This window comes from Centruroides vittatus, unplaced genomic scaffold (genome assembly GCF_030686945.1).
Source record: "Centruroides vittatus isolate TY-2023 unplaced genomic scaffold, ASM3068694v2 contig_563, whole genome shotgun sequence".
Taxonomy (NCBI): Eukaryota; Metazoa; Arthropoda; class Arachnida; order Scorpiones; family Buthidae; genus Centruroides; species Centruroides vittatus.
In genome coordinates this window covers 322,742-344,379 of record NW_027122334.1, presented here as the reverse complement: position 1 = coordinate 344,379, position 21,638 = coordinate 322,742, and the positions used below count along the sequence as shown (strand labels likewise).

At 27.2% G+C, this 21,638-nt stretch overlaps 1 protein-coding gene across 1 annotated transcript in view; it reads left to right on the top strand.

Annotated features, from left to right (window-relative positions):
* LOC136978905 (ribose-phosphate pyrophosphokinase 1) overlaps window positions 1–21,638 on the top strand; it is a 56,179-nt gene that overhangs the window by 33,307 nt on the left and 1,234 nt on the right. Inside the window, exons 4-6 of the mRNA XM_067274742.1 lie at window positions 1,075–1,199; window positions 3,426–3,599; window positions 10,595–10,754. Of these exons, the coding sequence (XP_067130843.1) occupies window positions 1,075–1,199; window positions 3,426–3,599; window positions 10,595–10,754 (459 nt within the window). The remainder of the gene's footprint in view (window positions 1–1,074; window positions 1,200–3,425; window positions 3,600–10,594; window positions 10,755–21,638) is intronic.

The window sequence follows — 21,638 nt, the reverse complement described above, 5'->3', positions numbered from 1 at the left end:
ATCTTCATTAATGTTAGATGTTTCTGTCTGTTGATGTATTTGATCAGCAACCTGTTGTTTGATAAGTTCAAGTGTTGTTTGTGGAATAAGGTTGTTGTGTATAATTGTTCTTTTTTGATCAACAACCCTTTGTGCGGTGACAGTGAGGTGAGGATATTGTTGTGTGAATTTATGGTGTAGTTGTTGTCTGTACGCTGTCATGTTTGTTTCAAGTTTTGTGATCATGTAATAAGTACGGATGATAAACTCGTTCATTTCTGCCGTCCATTTCATCCGTTGGCGTGGTTTTCCAGCCTTTGTGGTCTGTGGATGCATTGCCACAGAAACACCAAGGCTGGGTTGGTTCCTCATATTTGTTGAGGGTATTGCAGTAGCCATGCTTGGGCCGGTGCTGCTTTCGCCACCGGTAACCAGGGGAGACTGTGGCCTATTTTTCGAACGTGAGCCTCTGCCTAACCCACGAACGCGGACCTTGTTAACCCGGGCGACGTCCGAGCCGGTATCACACTTTGATCTAGTTATCACCATAATAAATATCTCCACAGAATGTGGGTGTGGTCACTCTTAGCTTCATTTCTCCCCATAGACCTTACTGGCATGGGTGTCCCTACCAGGAGCTTGTGCTCCAGCCTGCATTGCCCCATGGATCAGTAAAATTACTGGGCTCTCCCACCACGACCAGGTGGTGACCACGGGAGAGTTATTATTATTATTATTATTATTATTATTAATACCTTTTTAGAAAGAACATGATCAATATGTAAACAATAGATGATGTCAATGCATAGAAAATCTATTTGTTTTAAATGTTACTGTATATCATTCAATAGAGAGGTTAAATAATTAACATTAAAAAGAATATTAATGTGTTTAACTTAGTGTTATATATAAATGTAGAAGTATCACAAGTATAATTTGGTAGGAAACTTGTGCACGAAAAAAAAAAAATACAAAAATGTTCTGAATGATAGTCATTATATAAGTATAAAAACTGCTCAGCTTTTTAAGTTGAAGAATTTTAATTGTATTTTTATAAAGAAAATTCAAAAATATTGATTATGTATATTTTTATAGGGTTTTTTTGATATCCCAGTTGACAATCTATATGCTGAACCTGCTGTTTTAAAATGGATTAGAGAAAACATTTCAGAGTGGAAAAATAGCATTATAGTATCTCCTGATGCTGGTGGTGCAAAAAGGTAATATATTCTTATGATAGATTATAAACAATTCTAATTATAAGTGAAAATAAATCATTTATATAGTTTATAAGACATTCTGAAATACTTCATTTATATAGTTTATAAGACATTCTGAAATACTTCATTTAGATCAACTAACTATTCAAAGTTCATATAAATATTCAACCATGTAAGTCCAATAATTATGATAAGCAGTTTCTGATGAACTGTACAATATGAATAGTTATTTTCAAATGTTAAACAGTTCTCTCACTGTTTTTAATTTGGCTAGGAATTTTGAAATTAAGTTTAAATTAGAAAATCATATTTATAATATTATATATTTTATTATATAATTATATATGAGATTTATAATTTATAATTTTAAAATATTCTAAAAATTTAATTTTACATTTTGAAATTTACTCAAATAAAAATTAATGGATTTTAATTGAAAAATTAAACACAACACAATCAAACCACAACACAATACTTATTTAAATGTATTATGCATATCTTGACACACATTATATTGATATTAAATTATAGTTAATTATCTTTTGGTGTTTTCTATGGATATTAGGATAGTATGTTATAATTATTAATCAATTTTTAAAAGGAAAACTAGAAACTAGGTTAGAACATTGTTAAAACAGTGAAACCTCCATTTACAGACACTCCTGAATAGCAGACGTCTCTACTTAATGGACATTTTTACCTGAATCCTTCAAATGGGACATCTATTACATTTACCTGTAAATAGCAGATAAACTTCTCATTTCCACTTGTGTCCACTATTTGGAGGTATATTGTATATCAATACAATTTCAAGATTAGTTCAAATATAGAAAATAAAATTATAAGGTCTGTAATAAAATTTTTAGGAATAGTTAATTGAAATAATTTTGTAGGACTCAGTTTTATTAGATATGATTATCAATACTGTTCCTACACATGCAAATGATTCTAAATTTGAGAGCAGATGTTGGAAGTATTTTTATAATAGCTACATACAATGTCTCCAGACTATTTTACATTGATATTATAACTTTGGTATTCTTTATGTAGTGCTTATACATTGATTCCCAAACTTTTTCAAGCCACTGCCCCCTTGGTTCTATAAACTTATGCCCAATGCCCCCACCATACCTCAATACCCCTAACTCATTTTCTCTTGCATGAGAAAGGCTTGAAAATGTTCTTAGAAAAACTTTTCTATAAATCTCACACTTTGTATTATTACTGTACTTTGTTCTTCACGTCTGGAAACCATTAAATGCAATGTTTTATATTATATGTTTTAATAGAGGAAAGGGAAAAGTTGTCAGTGACCCCAACCCTCACCTATGATCACCCTGTTTCCAGAGTCCCCTGCTATCCATTTGCTTCATTTTGCCTCCTAGATTTAGTCACTGCCCACAGGGAGACAGTACTACTCACTTTGGAAACCACTGGCTTATATATCTATAAATGTTATAAATTATTGCAGAATTCTGGTATACAGTTTGCACTACTAAATTATATGTAATTCATCAAACATTAGAATGTGTGTACATTAAAAATATGGGAAAACATTTCTTAATTACAGCAGAGACTAATTCTTATAAACGTAAAGTTTTTACATATATTCTTAACACTACTTCTTATGGATAATAAAAAATTTACCTGAGATATTTCCATCAGTTTAGTGTACAGTTATATGTAAAACATATATGGCTAAAATGTGTTGATACGTGCTTCTTGTCCATAATTACTTATAACATACTTGTGTCCACTTTGGACGTTCTTGTGAACTAGGACTTGTTATACTGAGGAAAGAGAAAAACACCATTTCCAATTAAAATATGACTAAACTATTTTCTGAAGAGAAATTCCATGCAATCAGCTTTATCTCTGAAACAATTTAGATGTTCCTACCATAAATTAACCATAGTTACATAACTTTTACAAGGAAACCTCACTCAATATTTTTTATCAAAAAATAATTTGCATAAGATTACTGCTATAAAATAAAAATATAAATAATAATTGATTATGGCATTGAAAACCATATTGTAAATAATAATAATTTGAGATGTTTATATAAGAAAACCATATTGTTTAGCTGCATAAATTATAAGAGAGTAATTTTTAACGGTTTTGAACTTTATGAAATACTGATAAATTAATAGTAATTACATAGCATGTGTAATATCTAGACTTATAAAGTTTAACTAATTATATCACTTTTTAAAATTTACTTAGAGTTACATCTATAGCAGACAGACTGAATGTAGAATTTGCTCTGATTCACAAAGAACGGAAAAAGGCAAATGAAGTAGCATCAATGGTTCTTGTTGGTGATGTTAAAGATAGAGTTGCTATTCTTGTAGATGATATGGCAGATACCTGTGGAACTATTTGTCATGCTGCTGAAAAGTATGTAAAAATCTTATATTAGTTTTTAATTGTTTATAAACTGTAAATATATTGTAATGTAATGTTTTTCAGTAATTTTCTTTTAATTTAAATAAAATTACTCAATAATATAGTTTGTGATTTTGGGAGAGGTAATTACATAGGAAACATTACTGTAATTCAATATCTGGTTTATTAGATTGGAATTTCTGTGATAAAATGTTTTGATAAGTATTTTTCTAAAAATGATACATATTAATATATTCCGATGTTATGTCAACTTAATAAACAATTATGTAGGACTTTGCTAATCTGAACCCCAGTAACCTGAAATTCTGGTCAATTTGTACAGTTAAAAAAAATCTACATAACCATTTCTTCAAACAAAACATGGGGCTGTTATGCTTACTTTGCACTACTCAGAGTGTATAGTGTGTACAAATTCTCAAAATAAGTTTTAAAATTTGTTGGAACAGAAAATAAAAACCTAGTCTCCTGTCTCTCTTAACTATACAGTCATACACTTGCTCATGGACAGAGGTTGAAAACTCACACATATATGAACTAAGTTTGTCAGTTCTCAGTGGTGTGTTGGTTATCTGAAGTAATGCAACAGATTCATACAACTAATAGTATATTAAGAAACTCCACATTAACATACTTTGAAAACACTTTGAATACAGCAAATACTTTGAAAAAAAAAAGAATTTTTGATAATCTGAAACACTAGCTAATCCAAACAGGTTTAGACCCCAATTAATATGGATTATGAGGTTCTACAGTATTATAATTGTATGAAAGTGTAATTTATTTCCGTTTGTAAATCATCAAAATATATCAATTGGATTTTTCTAAAGATAACTTGCTATTTTAAAATATTTACTATATTGTTCCAAACATATGAGAGAGATTCTAATAAAATATAAGAATATTTTTTTAATGAATGAATTAAGTTTGAAAAGAAAATTGCAATTATAATGAACTATTTGTATTAATATAAAGTCAAACTGTCTTGATTTTACTATTTAAAATAAACTTCTCACAAATAATACAATAACAAAGCATTTTACAAAAGATTTGTGTATTTATTAGGTAATGTTGAGGAATAGTTTTTTAATTTATTGTAACAAATAAAAGACATAGTCAATAATTCATGGACTAACTATTTTGCAGCATTGCCGCTATTGTAGGATTTTGACACATGTAGAATGTTTAAAGAAGTTTTAAACAATTATACACACCAAATATTAATATAAAAAGAATAATGTATATCACTGTCCGTCAGCATTATGACAGAGAAGTGATATACAACAGAGTTAGCTAAAAAAGCAATAGAAAGTAACTTTGAACCAATTTGTTTATAAGTTTCTCTCTTAAAATGATGTGGCGGTTCAAAAACATTATTTATAAGGGAATCACTTTATATATCAATGTTGTCACCGTGCAACTATCCCACATTGGATATACTGGAGTTGTGAACAGCATTGTTTAGCCTTCTAAGATTCTAAATCACATGGTATGGTTCTCAATAAAACACCTTGTAGTGATAGTAGCTCCACTATATGTTTGTTTTTGTTTAATAACTAATAATGACTATTTAATTCATTATTATTTATGTATTTTATTTTAATCCATTTATTCTTGATGTTTTATTTTACATTTCATTGTATTTTGTATTAATATATAATTTTTGTAAACTGTACGTGTATAATATAAATTTTCATGCACATGGGGGACAAACAATTTTGAAAAAACATTGGTTGATGTACTGATTCTTTTTCTTGAATTCAAATGTCTTGTTTTCTGGAATCTCTAATAATGATTCTGTGTGAAGAGGAAAGTTGTTTTAGACTGTCGAAAGTACTTGCAAAATAAATTATTTTTTCGTAATGTTGACAGACAGTGATATACGTTATTTTTTTTTTATGTAGAATGTCTAGTGGGAAATCTTGGAATAATTATTCTACAGCATTGCTGCTATTTGACACGTGTAGAATGTTTAGTGGGAAATGAGTTCTGTTTTCAATAGTAAATTCTTGATTTGTATTTGTGTTTAAGATTTAAAATAAAGTACATAAAAATAAAACGACAAAAGAAAAATATAAATGTTTATTTTAATATAGTAAAACCTTGATGCAATGTATTTTAGGGAAAGGGGAAAACAATAGTTCTGAGAAATCATTAAAAATTCTAGATAAGAACAATTTAATGGTTAGTACTCTTTGAAATACACAATACAACATTACAGTATGTTTAAAATATTCTTGCTGAAAAAAATCTTTAGTTGATGTTTATTTTAAGCAAACTTTACACTTCAGTTTCAATTACAATTTTTCAGGAATTAGTATGGTTTCATAATCAATCACTTTTACCATAGTGCACATAAAAGAAAGTTTTTACTTTCATTAGCATTTTGTGCATCTTGGCAAATTTTGGCATAATTTTTGATTTGTGATGATCGTCATTTCCTTTCCCCTTCATATTTCCTTATACCTAGAAACTCTCACACAGTTCCTTTACTATTTCTACAAAATTGATCATGTGACTGTCCATAGAGATTGTCCTAGAATTTATCATTGTTCTTGCCATTGTACTTTTCTCAGTCTTGGCAGAAACCAGTATTATCATTATATGACATTACTATTGTCTGAAGCCATGTAAAAAAATTCAACATCAGTATTATAGATTATTTGGTTATGTTGCAACATTGAACAGATATTTCTGGTACTTATGAAGTATTTCCCTTTGCAAATGTCATTAACTTCTTTTTTCATCTCATTGCTCAACTTTAGTTTTTATTTATTTATTTTTTTATTTATTAAGTACAATTGGAAACGTCCGAGACGATTGTATTCCACCCCCCTGATAACAAGAAATAAATGATCCCAATAAAATAGTAACAAAATATAAAAGACATAATAAAAATTATAAACATAGCAAAACAAAAGTTACATTATGTATTATATAAAATAGATTTACATTTATTTTTAAAAAAGTTAAAATCATGATATGGTTTCACAGGCTGTATGTGAGATGCTATACGGTAAAAAAAAGATCTTTGTGAGAGAGAAAGGTGAAAATATGGGATGAAGAAACATGATGTATTGCAGGTTCTTACAGTTGGGATGCAGAGATCTAACCAGTAGTTTGAAATTAGACCATTGAAGTATTTAAAGCAGAGAATGTGATCAAAATATTTTAAGCAATCAGGAAGACCAAGGTGAACTCTTGACACATTGTGGTTATCAGTAAAGGGTAAATTGCAGAATTTATGTATCAGAAAATAAACTTTATCTAATTCAGACTGTATTTTTTGAAGCAGATGAGGGGTAGCCATGGCCCAGATGGGTAAACAATAATCGACTATTGACTGAAAATTAGTAAAGAAAATTGTTCTGAGTACGGCATTTGAAGGAATATTTTTGCAAAAATGCCAGATGAAGCCATGTCTAATGGCAAGGGATTTAATAATGTAAGAGATATGATTGTAGAATATTAATTTTTCATCATATATGATACCAAGGTCACGATGAGACTGAATATAGTTTATTTTAGTAGAATCGATAAATATGGAAGGATGGTAGGAATTGTGAAGTAGACAAAAGCACATAATAACAGTTTTATGGATGTTGATTTTTAGATTATAGCTGGCAAAAGTGGAACGTAGAGAATTGATAATAACTTGAAGGGAGGAGGGATCATTGGATAAAATCTTAATGTCATCAGCATAGGCAATTATTTTAAGAGTGTGGATTGATTAGTAATTTATCTATATAAGCTGAGAGAAAAAGCATGCTTAATACAGAACCTTGAGGTATGCTGCAGATAGAGGAGAAAGGGAAGAAATCAAAATCACCAATGTGAATCTTACATAGTGTGGATAAATAGTAATTGTTTAACCAACGGTAGAGAGTGGGATTTAAATCAAAATAATCACTTAGCATCTGAAGTAGTAAATTAAGGATAATAAAGTCAAAAGCTTGGGAAATGTCAATATACGAGAGTGAGTCAAAAATTATCCGCAATGTAGCTATAATTTTTATTGCAATACAAATAGGAAACTGAACATAACATCAGACTAGACACCAATCAAATGCCAAAACACTATCGGGCTAGTTTAAGGTTTAGCGATGTTTATATTACACCTTGCTGAGGCTTACGATGGCCAGTTGAGTGCCTTGTGAGGACGTGGGCGTTGAATGTGTCCCCAGCCGGCATTGTAATAACTGTCGATGGTTATAACGTTAGTTTATATGTGCTGGAAGGGGAGATCGGACTGGAGGTCCGGATAGCGTAACTGGCAATGCATCTGCACGGTAAGCAGTTGTGGGTTCGAGTCCTGCTCCAGGCCAATTTTTTTTCTCCAGCAGTTCTAAATTATTTAATTAATTAAATTATAATTAAAAAGAAAACAAAACGCCTTGGTATTTCCAGCAACAAAGTAAATTCAATAAAATAAAAACATTTTCGACTATTTTTAATAGTCCTCTTTAGTTAGACTCTTTAAATTTATTAGACTCTTTGTTGCTGGAAATACCAAGGTGTTTTGTTTTCATTTTATATTCCAGTAAGTTATTTATTTTATTAAATTATAATTATTAATGTTAATACGAGATGGTGCCTAACGCTTACCTCTAGAGCCAAATTGGTATGTAATTCATTTAGTAATTAGCCTTAAACTTGCTCGATAGAGTTTTGGCATTTGATTGGTGTTTAGTCTTATAATATATTGGGCTTAGTGATGTTGTTTACGAACGTAACATCATTTTTCAATATAGTCCCCTTGCTTTACAATGCACTTGGTCCATCGTTGCACAAGCTAGCTGATGCCCTCAGAAAACAAGGTTTTCAGCTGAGCAGCGAGCCACACATGCACCGTGTCTTTCACTTCTTGGTCCGACGTGAATCAACGGCCCTTTAATGCCTCTTTGAGTGGACCAAACAAGTGGTAATCTGAATGGGCAAGATTAGGACTATACGGAGGATGAACCATTACTTTAAACACGAGTTTCTGGAGCATGTTTGTTTATGCAACACTGTGAGTTGTTTTGGGACCCATCTTGCACAGACTTTTAAAACCCAAGTCTATTGTGGATGATTTTGTAGGCAGAACCATGACTAATTTGCAGATGATGTGCCACTTCATCAATAGTCACTCGTCTGTCTAACAGAACCATGTCATATGCACACTCAATGTTGTCATCATTTGTGGCCATAGATAGTTGTCCGGATCCTTCCTCGTGCATAACACTTGTGCGACCATTTTTGAATTTTTTAATCCATTCATAGACACACTGTTGCGGCAAGACACTGTTTCCGTATTGTGCCGAAAGTCTTTGATGGATTGCAGCCCGATACATCTGACCAGAAATGTAACTATTTTGGTACTAAAATTTTTATTACATGTAAAATAATCCCATTTCTTTCTATGCATTTCTGTGAAAACTGTATCATCTTACTGTAAATAGTTTGTGAGTTATTAATTTTTTAAAATTTCTGTGACTTTTGAATCACCCTGTATAATTCAATAAAATATTTGTATGTTATAAGAAAATTGTTTTTATTATTTTCTGAACAATATAATAGTTCAAGAAAATGCCTTGCAGTTTTACTAACTGAAATTGTATAAAAAGTGACAGAAATACATTATAATTGAAGGGTGAAAGGTTAAAAAAAGTCATTCAATCTTAATTTCTTTTACATAAGAGAGTATTTCTTATGTTTTTCAAAACTGGAATATACTATTAGTACAAGTCTTAGAAAAAAAAGACTCTAATGAAATGAATCATATTTTTCAATGATTAGTTAATGTTTAAGTGATGATAATTTTTCATTTTTTCCTGTTTAGTCTCTATTATTATTTTTTTCTTTTTTGAATGAGAAAATGATTCATTTTTGAGATTTTTTTCTTCAATAACAAAAAATTATCCTATTAATAATTTCATAAATATAAAATGAATAAAGTATTGAAACTTTTTCATTGTCTGCTAGTATGAAAGTGAGCAGTTTTTTTTATTTAGTTTAGTTGATAAATGATTTTGCTGATTTATTTTATTCAAATATAGCTACTATGCAGTGATTGTCACATTTATTTAAATTGAATAAAACAAAAAAATGTTTGTTTTTGGTCTGATTAATTACTTTTCCATTATTTGAGATGTAGGAAAGTATTTTTTGCAGATTTTTCACAGATTAAACAGTTTGTGTTCTGTGTTGTTTATCTTATAGAACTGAATAAGAAATCCATTTGAAATGCAAGAAAAACAATCTGAGAATTTTCTATAGAATAATATTTAATACATTATACTCTCTAAAGTACATAGTACATAATTCTCATGAAGGGTTATCATACAGTTGAAATGATTATTGTCCTATTTACAATCTAAAGCGCATTTCATTATTATATATAAGGCAAAAAATACATTATCATCACCTAACTGATGAGAGCTATTTAACACCAGGGATCAAAATGCATTTTAGGTTGTTAATAGGGCAACAATTGTTTCAATTGTGTGATAACTCTTTAGAGAATTATGTCTTATGTATTTTAGAAAGTATAATAATGTATTAAATATTAATATAAAAGGATTAAAGGCTAATTAAATTAAATGAGAATAATGTTTATTCCAATAATTGTATTTAAAAAAAATAAAATATATTTATATATATAAAAGATACATGATTATATATGACTGTAATTTTGAAATATTAAAATTTATTTTTTAATGAAAATAAATTTATATTTTGAATAAGAAAATTTTAATATTTGAAGAACAGTATTCATTTCTTGCTATATAAGTTTGAGATTGGTTATTAGAAACATTTAGAATGTTGTTAAAAAGATATTGAAAAGCTTTAAATTGAATAGATAAAATATAAATGTATTCTAAAATGAATTGGAATATAATATTAATATGGGACATTTTTAATAAAATGTGTTTTTTCTCTATTTTAATGTTATTTATTAAAATAATGGTTAAAATTTTCATTTAAATTTAACTATTTTGTTTGTTTAGATTAATGGAAGCAGGTGCAAGTAGGGTTTATGCTATCTTAACACATGGTATATTTTCTGGTCCTGCCATTTCTCGTATTAACAATGCTTGTTTTGATGCTGTTGTCGTAACCAACACTATACCTCAAGAACAACATATGAAAGAATGTTCAAAAGTACAGGTAATTAATACACACCAAATTTTTTATTTTTAAAAAACTATATTAAGCAATTAAAAATTATTATTCTAATAATTAGCAAAATTATTAATTTAATGTGTAAATCAATGAATATCAAAAACTTGTTGACATCCATAACTGAATACCATGATTTTTCCAGAATTAGTCTATTATCATTTGTCTTGATCAAAATTGACTTCATATTAAACATTATTTTTTGATTCTTTATTTACAGTGTAAACTGTAATTTTATATTGCAATAGTAATAGTATATATATATATATATATATATATATATATATATTGCAGTAATATTAAGTTGAAATTTTCTATAGTAGTAATTTTGATTAAAGTAAATGATCCTCTAATAAATAATAGTTACTAATGTTTTGTTTGCTTAATTGAACGGAAACTAAGATTCCATCTCCATCAACAGAAATCTGTTTCAATATAAATAATTTAAGTTTAAAATGAAACTATTACAATTTCTCATAAGATAACTTAAGACAATAACTATTTGGATGCTGGATAAATTGTAGGATATTCAAATATAGATTTTTAAATTTGCTTCCTTTCATAAAATGTAAACAGAATGATGCAACTGTATTTTATTTTGAAATATATCAAGTAATTTGATTTTATCATTAAATAATTAAAAATCTAGATAGGAATTTATAATTGACATATTAATTTTTTGCTTTTTTGAAAATCAATTTAAAAAATAAAAACTTAGCATTCAACTCATATGTAAGAGTAACTTAGCATTCAACAGTAAGTAACTTAGCATTCAACTCTTACATATATTTCAAACATTTCTTTAAAATGTTTGAAATATATTATATATAATATGTATTAAGAATTGCCACTTATTCTAAAAATTTGAATGCAGAATTAGTTTTTTAATAAATAAAGAAGGATGTCAACAGGTTAAATATATAAAGCATTGTTAAAATCATTATTGTAATCTTGCTGAACAAAATGTCAAAATAAATATTATTGGATTGAACTTTTTTGGATATTGATTTAAAAAGTTTATAACTAAATCTTAACACTTATTAGATAATAGATTATATTAAATTGAGAGCTTTTTAAACAATTGCAAACTAATAATAAAAAATGAAATTTTCATGTGAAGTACTTTACATACTAAAATTATGGAAATTTGAAAAATATGAATTATCCATACTTCAATTGTAATATTGAATATAATATAAATATATTTATTTTTGGTGTAAATTAAATTTTGTATTGTTAAATGTCATTTACTTTAATTTCATAATCATCTTTAATAAAAATATACCTACAAGATACAATCAAATTTCATTTATGAAAAATACTAAATAAAACATTAATGTGTTTTATTGCTAAAAGATAAAATGCCAGTTTTATTACATGAGTGTAAGCATGTGGTGCGTAAATATTCCAGTGCTAAGATAACTGAAGAGAATCAATTTAAGATGATTTAGCATTACAGCCTGTTCACATTTTGTGAGAATTGTAGAGAGAAGAGAATGTGTTTCTTCTCTTTTCTATTATTCTCTTTTGATAAGTGTTCATACTTCAAAGGAGCAAAAAGGAATTGTGCATGTGCTTTTAGTACATGCAGTTTAAAGTTTTGAAAGTAGCAAAAGTGAAACGTGATTTGTAGAAAAATTAGAGTATGTGCAGTTAATTAATTCAAGAAGAGAGAATGGAAACTATTATTACTTTATAAAAGATATTAAGAAAGATGATCCTGAATTTTCAATATTTTAAGTAAGTTTTAAATATGTAGGCTTATGTAAAGATAACTTATCTATTCAAACATGTTTAACTTAAAATATATAAATAACAAATTACAATTCATTGAAAATAATTCTGTTCTAATTTTAATCATTTCAACTTGATCAGTCTCCATATTGAAGGACATGAAGGATTGGGGGCTATACCAATGCTTTTAGCAATTCTGCAGGAAAAGATCCAGAGGGGTCCAAGAGTCCAGGAGTGTGGCAGCCGTAGAACAGTACACCACTGCATAGGACAACCCAGCCATGGAACAAGGCCGGTTGTCCTATGCAGTGGTTGCAAACCATTCTGCAAGCCGATGAATGATACCTGTCTGGGAATGAGGTGGTACACCATTGTGCTGGTATCAAACCTGCTGTAGTTGTGCCAATAGCAAGTCATTAGCTGTTCATCCATGTCACATTTAAGATTTTGAAATGTTATTCACAGTATCATCTATTTGTGGAACACACATTGCTTAGTGTTATCTTTTAAATTAATTAATGTTTTGTTTCTGGAAAGACATTTAAGTATTGGTTATTTCAGCACTGGAACAATCATGCACCCCATGCTTACATTTATGTAATGCTGGATCTCTCTTACCCCTGGACAGATGTTTAGATGGACATCCAGTATATATAAAGTTTGGTTATTTTCAAATGGTACCTGAACATTGTTATTCTAACAAAAATAAAATGAAATTTATTTATAGACAATATTTCATTGTTGTGTATGTATAAGTTTATTATTAATTTTATTAGCTTGATTATCTTTTGATCTTTCAGTAAATAAATAAATTATTTTCATAAATATTAGAATGCATTGCTTACACTTTTATTGATTGATCAATTGACCTATAATCTGTTTTAATAATCAAATAGTAGATTGCCAGTTTTATTTATTTCTTATAAAATGATATAATTTTTATTTTAGACTATTTTTACCATATTATAAATCTATAATAGCAAATCATGGTTAATTAAATAACATTTGAATAAAATTTAGTTGAAAAATATTGTAGACCTTGCAGTTCTATCTGTAGATAAAGCAAAAAAGTGGCCATAAAAATTTATTTCATAAACTATAAGTGACAGGAGTGAATTCAAATGTTTAAATTTTTCAAATATTATTATGTAGGAAAATTGAAGAAAAAGAATAGTGTTAGTGTTAACAAAACACTTTTTCCCTATTGTGTTAACCTGTGAAACAGTTGTTAGTATAGTATGTTTGTTAAATTTCATTAAATATTGTTAACTAAGCTGTTCCCTGTTTTTTTTTTTTAAGCTTCAAGACAGTTTTGATACATTTGATTAAGAAACATTTTATAAGCTAATGCAGTTTAGGTTTATTATTATCAATACATTTTTTTAAAGTAAATATATGTACAGTACTGTATTTTATTCATATCATTTATTATATTGTACTTATACTAAGTTGTAAATGAATTATTTTTATTTGACAAATATTTTCGATTCACATGATTTGCTTAATACAGTATTTAATTATTATTGATAAATTTAAATTATTCCTTATAGTAATATATATACAGTATATAATTTTTTAAAAAATCCTCAAATTGTAAGAATCATATTTCAATAATAAAGCTGTAGTAATATTATTAGCTCATAGTATTTCAATGAAACATAAGAATTTGCAGTATGATTTTTGATGACATTTTAGTTATATTTGATAATTTGAAATAAATAAATAATAACCAAACTTATGTGGTGGTCTGTAGATTCTATGATATGTGGGCTGCAAAAGTTTTTGTAGTAATTTAAAAACTAGAATCTAAAGACAAATCCAATTGTATAGATAAATTTAAAAAAAAAATCATATTGCTATGGATTTTTTTGAATATATCTATAGAATTGAATGTGTTTTTCTAAAAAACTTTAATACCATAAATAAACAGTTTTATAACAAATTAATTATTCACTATTCTTTCAAAATAAATTTAATATAATTGTGTACTTAGCACAATTTAATTTTTATATTTACCACCAATAATGGACTATTTTAGAACCAAGTTTATAATAATAATTTTGATTTCACTCATCTTAAAATCAATTAAACAGTATGTAAGAACATAATCTCTAATATCAAGAATTTATTTTTCGGTTTTTAAGTTTGTGATTATTATTATTAACTTCTAAGTAGAAATAATTATTAATTCTAGTTTATTATCACTTAATTAGTATAGATGAAAGATATGAGAAAAGTTTGATTGTATTTTATGTTACATTGAATAATAATAAAGTCTAGGATTGTTTTGTTTTTAGTGGTTCAATTTAGTAATACAATTTATGATCTTGGAGTTAGGAACCATTGATCAATAGTTTCTGCTCAGAGGATAGTCTTATTTTAGAAAATAGAAACAATTTCATATCTGACACAAATGATTGTTAAGAAAATTTGCATATTTCAGTCCAATTATTGAATATGGAAATAAACTAATTTTTTGCATTTTCAGTATTTTTTCATTTTTTTTTGTGATTATAATTTTCATAATTATATATTCTAAAATCACTAAAAATATCATTTAAGAGCAGAGTGATAAAATATTTGATAAACTGCTTCTTATAAATTTCAGTGAGTTTTTTCCATTTAGCTAGGTTTCCATTTTATTCAGGTTTTATTATAATATTATTGTTATAAAATAGTTTTATTTTAATGCATACAACATTATGAATATATTTGGTTACATAACAGATCATTTGCTTTAAATTTTTGACTCACCTTAAGTAACACTATTAGATATGTAAAATAAGGTTCCCATTTTGTCTTATTTATTTATTTACTTGAAGTCTGTGATTGTTTTGCTTTTGTCTTTCTCTAAATGAAATTTCATTCAACTAAGGAAACTGATAAAATCAGTTTAGAGTTATATTATTTATCTACAGGTATTGGCATATAGGTATGACATCTGTTATTACAGGTAATATATTTCAAGTACGGTGATAAGAATGCTGATGGAAAAAAAGTTTTAATTTGAGTGTAAAATACAGTATACAAAATATAAATAGTATAAATAAATCAAATAGTGTAATTTTTGCACTCTTTGTAATACTTTTAAAGCAAATAGTTTTATTTATCTTATAAACTTTGTTGTTATATCTTTTTTTACCTCAAATATTAATTAAAATATTGAAATTAATTCATTTTTAAACTTTTTTGAACTATTTAATTTTAAATTTCCTTTATATTTTTTTTAAGAGAGTCTTTTTTTTACTAATTTATATTTTATAGCGTAAAATTTATTGTGTAAATTTATAATTCATTATAATTCATAAACTTATAATTTATTAAAATCAAAGGTTTGTTTAATTTATAAAGTATTTCTTTTATATTCTTTATCATTAAAATAAATTCAAAGTATATATCGAAATTAAAATGAGTAAATTGTACATTGAAAAATAAAACAAATGTTAGTATTGAAGCAATGGTGCTATAATAAAGATTAAAATTACAAAAACAAAACAAAAAATCTGAAATATTCTGATACTTTATATATGTAATTGTGTAATTTTTACTTTATCTTTCTCTTCAGCATGTATGCCTGAATTTGTGTTCTCATTTCATTTACTTGGTCATGTCTAATAAAATTGTTTTATGTAATTTGTAATTTGTGAGAACATGTTAAATTTGTTTCTTTTATTAAGTAAAGTTAGTAATGTATTTAAACATTATATCTTAATGCTTAACTCAGTCTCTCAAAAACTATATTATCTATATTCTTCTTTAACTTACTTTCTTATTCCCTGCAGCAATAAAATTACATCAATAAAGAACTTTTTTCTGTTTTTATTTTGAGTTTAATTAGATTTTTATAAAATTTCATATTAATATTTTTTTGTAAAAAGTTTATCAATGCAATTGTATTTTGATTCATTAAGCTAAACTATCAATAATTTTATTTATGAATGGATTTTCTATTATAATGAAACAATTTTTAAGCAGTCAGATTATTTCTTTTTTAATTAATATCTTAAATAATCTTTTATATTATATTTTTTATTTATATTATTATTTTATCTATTTTGCTATTTTAAAGATGAGTTACTTTTTTTAAGTTATTATATAGGGTGGCTGTTATTAAAGTAGACATTTTGAGCTCAATTGTACAAAATCTGTTCAGCCAAATGCAAGTAAAATTGGTGTGCATACTATTCAGACTATGGGATTTCGATTTCTGTAATATAAGTTTTTATTTCGGATTTTTGCTATTAGGAAGAAAATAGTGCTGTACTGTACATGGAATAAATAAGATGTGGTAAAGAAAACAAAAGATAACAGTTGACGATAGTTTTTATTATGATTCAATTACAAATATGGTTCAACATGTTGGCCTTGCATGTTTCAAAAACTGGATTCTACAAATTGCATTTTTCGCTGTGGAACTCAGCATATCTCCACGATTTTGACACAAAGCTTTATTTGATCCTTTAAAGTTCTAAACTATCCACATGTTCTTGGTAAACCAATCTCTTTGGTGGAGATATGCTGTGCAATACCATCACGTTGAACTGTATTTGTAATTGAGTCAGAATAAAAACTATCAACAACTGTTACCTTTTGTTTTCTTTACTATATCTTATTTACTCTACATATTGCACCATTTTCTCCCTAATGGTAAAAATCTAAAGTAAAAACTTTTATTACAGAAATCAAAATCTCAGTTGTCTGAATAGTATATAAACCAATTTTCATGGAGTTTGGCTGAACAGATCTGATACAATCAAGCTCAAAACAACTCTAATTATGGTCACTCTATATACAAACTTTCTGCTTTTAATTTAGTTAATGTCATAGTAAATAAAAAGTCAGAGGAAAAAATTCAAAATGATTAGTTTTTTCAAATATTAAAAAAAAATTTTTACTTTTTATTATTTTTATTAATGCATTTGTTTCTACTTCAAAAGAAGCATAATTGACAGATTCCTATCATTTATATAAAATTTTATGATATTTCTAATATTTTTCTTCAGTAGTTGTCTTCATAATTTTTTTTTATTAATTAAAGCATCCACATATCATCTTTAGTAAAACAGAAATGTTTTGTGTGTTAATATTATATTACATAAAAATAGAATTACACATCCCTGTAAAGAGTGTGTTAATTCTGTTCATTGTCAAGTTTTGAAAGATTAAATCATTGCAGCTTATGGTAATGTTTTGAATATAAATAATGTCTATTTATCTTTCTGTGATTGTTGAATAACAAGATATTAATGTTTTATATTTTGATTATTTTCATTATTTACAAAATTTCCACTAAAATTGATTTTCTGATCTTCATATCTGTATATTGTGAAATTCATATGAATTCAAGTTAAAATAAAATATTTTTTATTGTATTTCATTAATGGATTATCATAAACAATTATTTTAAAACAGATTGCAGATGGTATTGAACTTTCACTGAATTTAAATGTGTTTTCTGCTTTTTGGGTTATTAGCAGTTTTTTACATAAATCCTTTATTTAATAGCAATATATTTTTACAAATGGGTTTAACACTATATGCCATTATTTAGCCATAATAAATTTTATTTCACTACAGCATCTTTGTTACATTTCCCAATGCTGATACTTAAATTAGTCATTAATATCTGAGCTTAAAAGTATGTTATAATATGTATTATTATTATTCATTATAATTTCTGATGGAATTAAACAGTGTGCCATGTGTGCATTTGGTTTTATTGTATTAAGTTTTATTCATTTTTTTTATGAGAGCAGTTTTCTGTTAAAAAATGTTAGTAATAAAATAAATTAGTAGTTATGAATTGCAAATGACATTATCATCATAATACAGGGATTTTTTTTGTCATTTGCCAGTTTTAAATTGTTTTTACCACTTCAAATTATTTATTGCCACCAGTTTTAGTTACTAATTAAAGCAGTTTCTATGTAGCCCTGTAATATGATATATTTTGATATTCTGAATGTTGGAAAATTAATTAATTTCAAAATCATCTGGCATCCCTTGTTTAACATCAATTATCTGTTTCTAAAAATTAAATGTTCTATGGGAAAATTTTAATTAATTGGGAATCTATTTCCCATTATTTTAAATGGGAAAAATTATTACACACTACAACTTTAATTTAAACAGCCAACTAATTTTTGAAAATGTAACTAAAACATAATACAATGCCTACATATAAGTTATAAACTATCGTATTAGGATTTAGAATGCTTAGGATTGGGGCTTTGGAGCCTGAAAGATCAGAGCATTTATTTATTTTAGGCTTGGGTGTTAATTTCTTCAGCTGTTCTGTGGGAAGTTTTGAGCTTTTCGTTATATCAACAATATCATAATATGGTCAAGTGTGAGGGTTGCTGGGTGATATCCAGACCACTATGAGATTCTACTACAGTCTTTCCTTCTAGCACCACTGTAAATGTCTCTGATGATGGTGTGTTAATTCTGACTCGAGTAGGTTATGCCTACTACACGAGTTTTGAGTGTTTTCTGGATGGCAATAACATAGTCGCATATTTGAGACTAAGGGTTAGAGGATGGCATAGGAAAGGATGAGATTCAGTTGGAATTTATTCACTCCACACAATTTACTACACTTAAACATTTATTAGCATGAAAGTTGGTACAACATGTTACACAGGGTATTCACATTTCACAGAGAGAGATTACAAATTTTTGGTACCTCACAAATTGGAACTTGAATCCCCATTGAGGATCATCGGAATGTAGTCCTTCAGGTAGCAGTTTAGGAAAGAAACAGCAAGCAGGGAGATGATGAGGAATCTGAGGGCACAGAAGAGCACTAACCCAAAAACGCACACAGACAGTCATTGCCGTTCTTTCAACTGTTCAGTTTAACTGACTGGAATTGACCGTTCCTCATCATATTCAAAGCAGCAATTACCTTAGAGGTGACTAAAAGTCTTAGGAAAGGTGTCATGATCAACTCTGAGAAAGTTTTTCTGACCTGAGAAGTTGACACTTTCTCAGGTCAGAAAGTTCACATATGCTAGCTTCTGATGAAGTCATCCTTGAGTTGTTTTTCTTTTACTTGTTCGATTCTGACAATAGTTTAGTAACTTTTAAGTAATAATAAAAATATTACATCATTAATTTTGTTGATATGTTAAGTACTATTTTAACCTTTGTGGTATAAGCTGACAATTGTAAAAACAAACTGAAGCATTTTTCAGTCAGGTGCAGAAGGTATGATGGTAAATAACTGGTGAATAGTAGTTATTAGTTAATTGTTTATCAGTACCTCCAGTGGTGCCTGCAAACTATAAAAAAGGGAGGGCACAAGCTTTAAAAATAGGTATCGTACATACATTATGCAAGATACCTGTATATATACATATATCGGTATCCCTTGATTAATCCTTCAATGCTATTGCATATATTAAAATTGCATTAATCAAACACAGTGGTATCTTGGCACTTGACTGAACAGTTATGTCCCTCTAGAACAAATTTTTTGTTAATAACAAATATTTTTATTTTAATTTTGTCATCAGTAAAAAGTTTTGTGTGATAAAAATGAGTAACTAGTTTAAAATAAAACGAAACTTTGGAGTGCTTTTGAGGCTTAAAGAAAGGGCAACCCAATGACAAAGGAGTGGCATGTGCCCTAAGTATCTCAGTGTACAGGTGCCCCTGGTATCTCTTTTTTCCTCTTTAAATTCAAAAAATAATTTAGTCTCCTTTTATAACACTCAATTAATTTTAGAATGATAAGATACACTAATCCATTACAAATAAATCATTATTAGGCTTAATAAACATTTTTAAAAGTTTTAATCTCAGAAAAGAAAACTGGAGACTGGTTACCTAAAATAATCTTTCTTCATTTGTGAAGGTAAAATACCATTTAAATGTAATAAATACAATAAATTGATAATTACTTCAAATATCAAATGTACAGCCATGAGTGACTAATATGATTATATCTAAATTAGCTTATTAATTAATTAGTCTGGAAGAAAAGATTAATTAGATGGAAGTCCTGGTAGCATAACAGGTAATGTGTTTGCATAGTAAGCAGAACTGGGGTTCGAGTTCCACTCCTGACTGTCCAGATTATTCTAAAATTAAATTATTTATCTATAATTATTAAACTTAACAAGAAATGGTGGCCTAACTGCCTATAACTTAGTAATTATTTAGCATTAATGTCACTTATAACTTTATAAATTATTTAGCCTTAATACCCAACAAAAGAATCTGGCTGTTTGTTTGATATTTAAAATACTTTGAATGTTTGTTGCAAGCTTTTCTTTTGAGTTTTCAATGTGGATTTTGACAAACTTAGATTTAAGTTAAAAATAGTTTCTGCATTTCTTTCCTAGGGCAGAACTAACTGGGATGAATTGAATAGGGGATCTATAAAATAAGTCAGTGAAAAGTTTTATATGAACTTGTTATTTTTGTACAATAAAATGCTCATTTGCTAAGACCAAGTTATTTATAGTATTTTACTTGTTAAATTATACTTTGAATATTTAAAAAACTTTTTCAAATTCTTTTTGAAATGGATTTGCATTTCTTATCACAGCTAAAAACCAAAATTTGATTAGTGAGTGATCAAGTTTTGGCTTTCTAATTAATCATTCTTTTATCAGTTACAAAACAGTTTTGGAATTTGTTTTTATAATAATGTCCTGATAAAGATTCAGATTTAAGTGAAATAATAATTTATATTTGGAATGTAATGCTATTACTGTATTTTTAGGATTAAATATTGACATATTAAAACTATTTGAAAGTTTTATAGTATTGAAAATTTTTTGTTGTAGGGAAGTGTAAAAAGGTTAATAAAAGAAATCATAGTTGAAATTAAAATCCCGTCCTGAAATCCTAATAAACATTTTGATATTTTGTTTAATACATTAACTAACAGTTTATTACAAGTGTTTAACCAGTTATATTGTGTGTATAATAGTTTAAAATTTTAATTAATTTAATAATTTCCAACATTTCCATTGCAATAAGTGTAAAGCATGTATTTGTGTGCTGCTATGTGCTTGAAATGATAATGTTATTTTATCCTATAATATGAAAATAATTTATGATTATTAATATTTATTTTTGCTTGATAATGCTCAGTTTTAATTGATTAGCATTTAAAAGCTATATAGT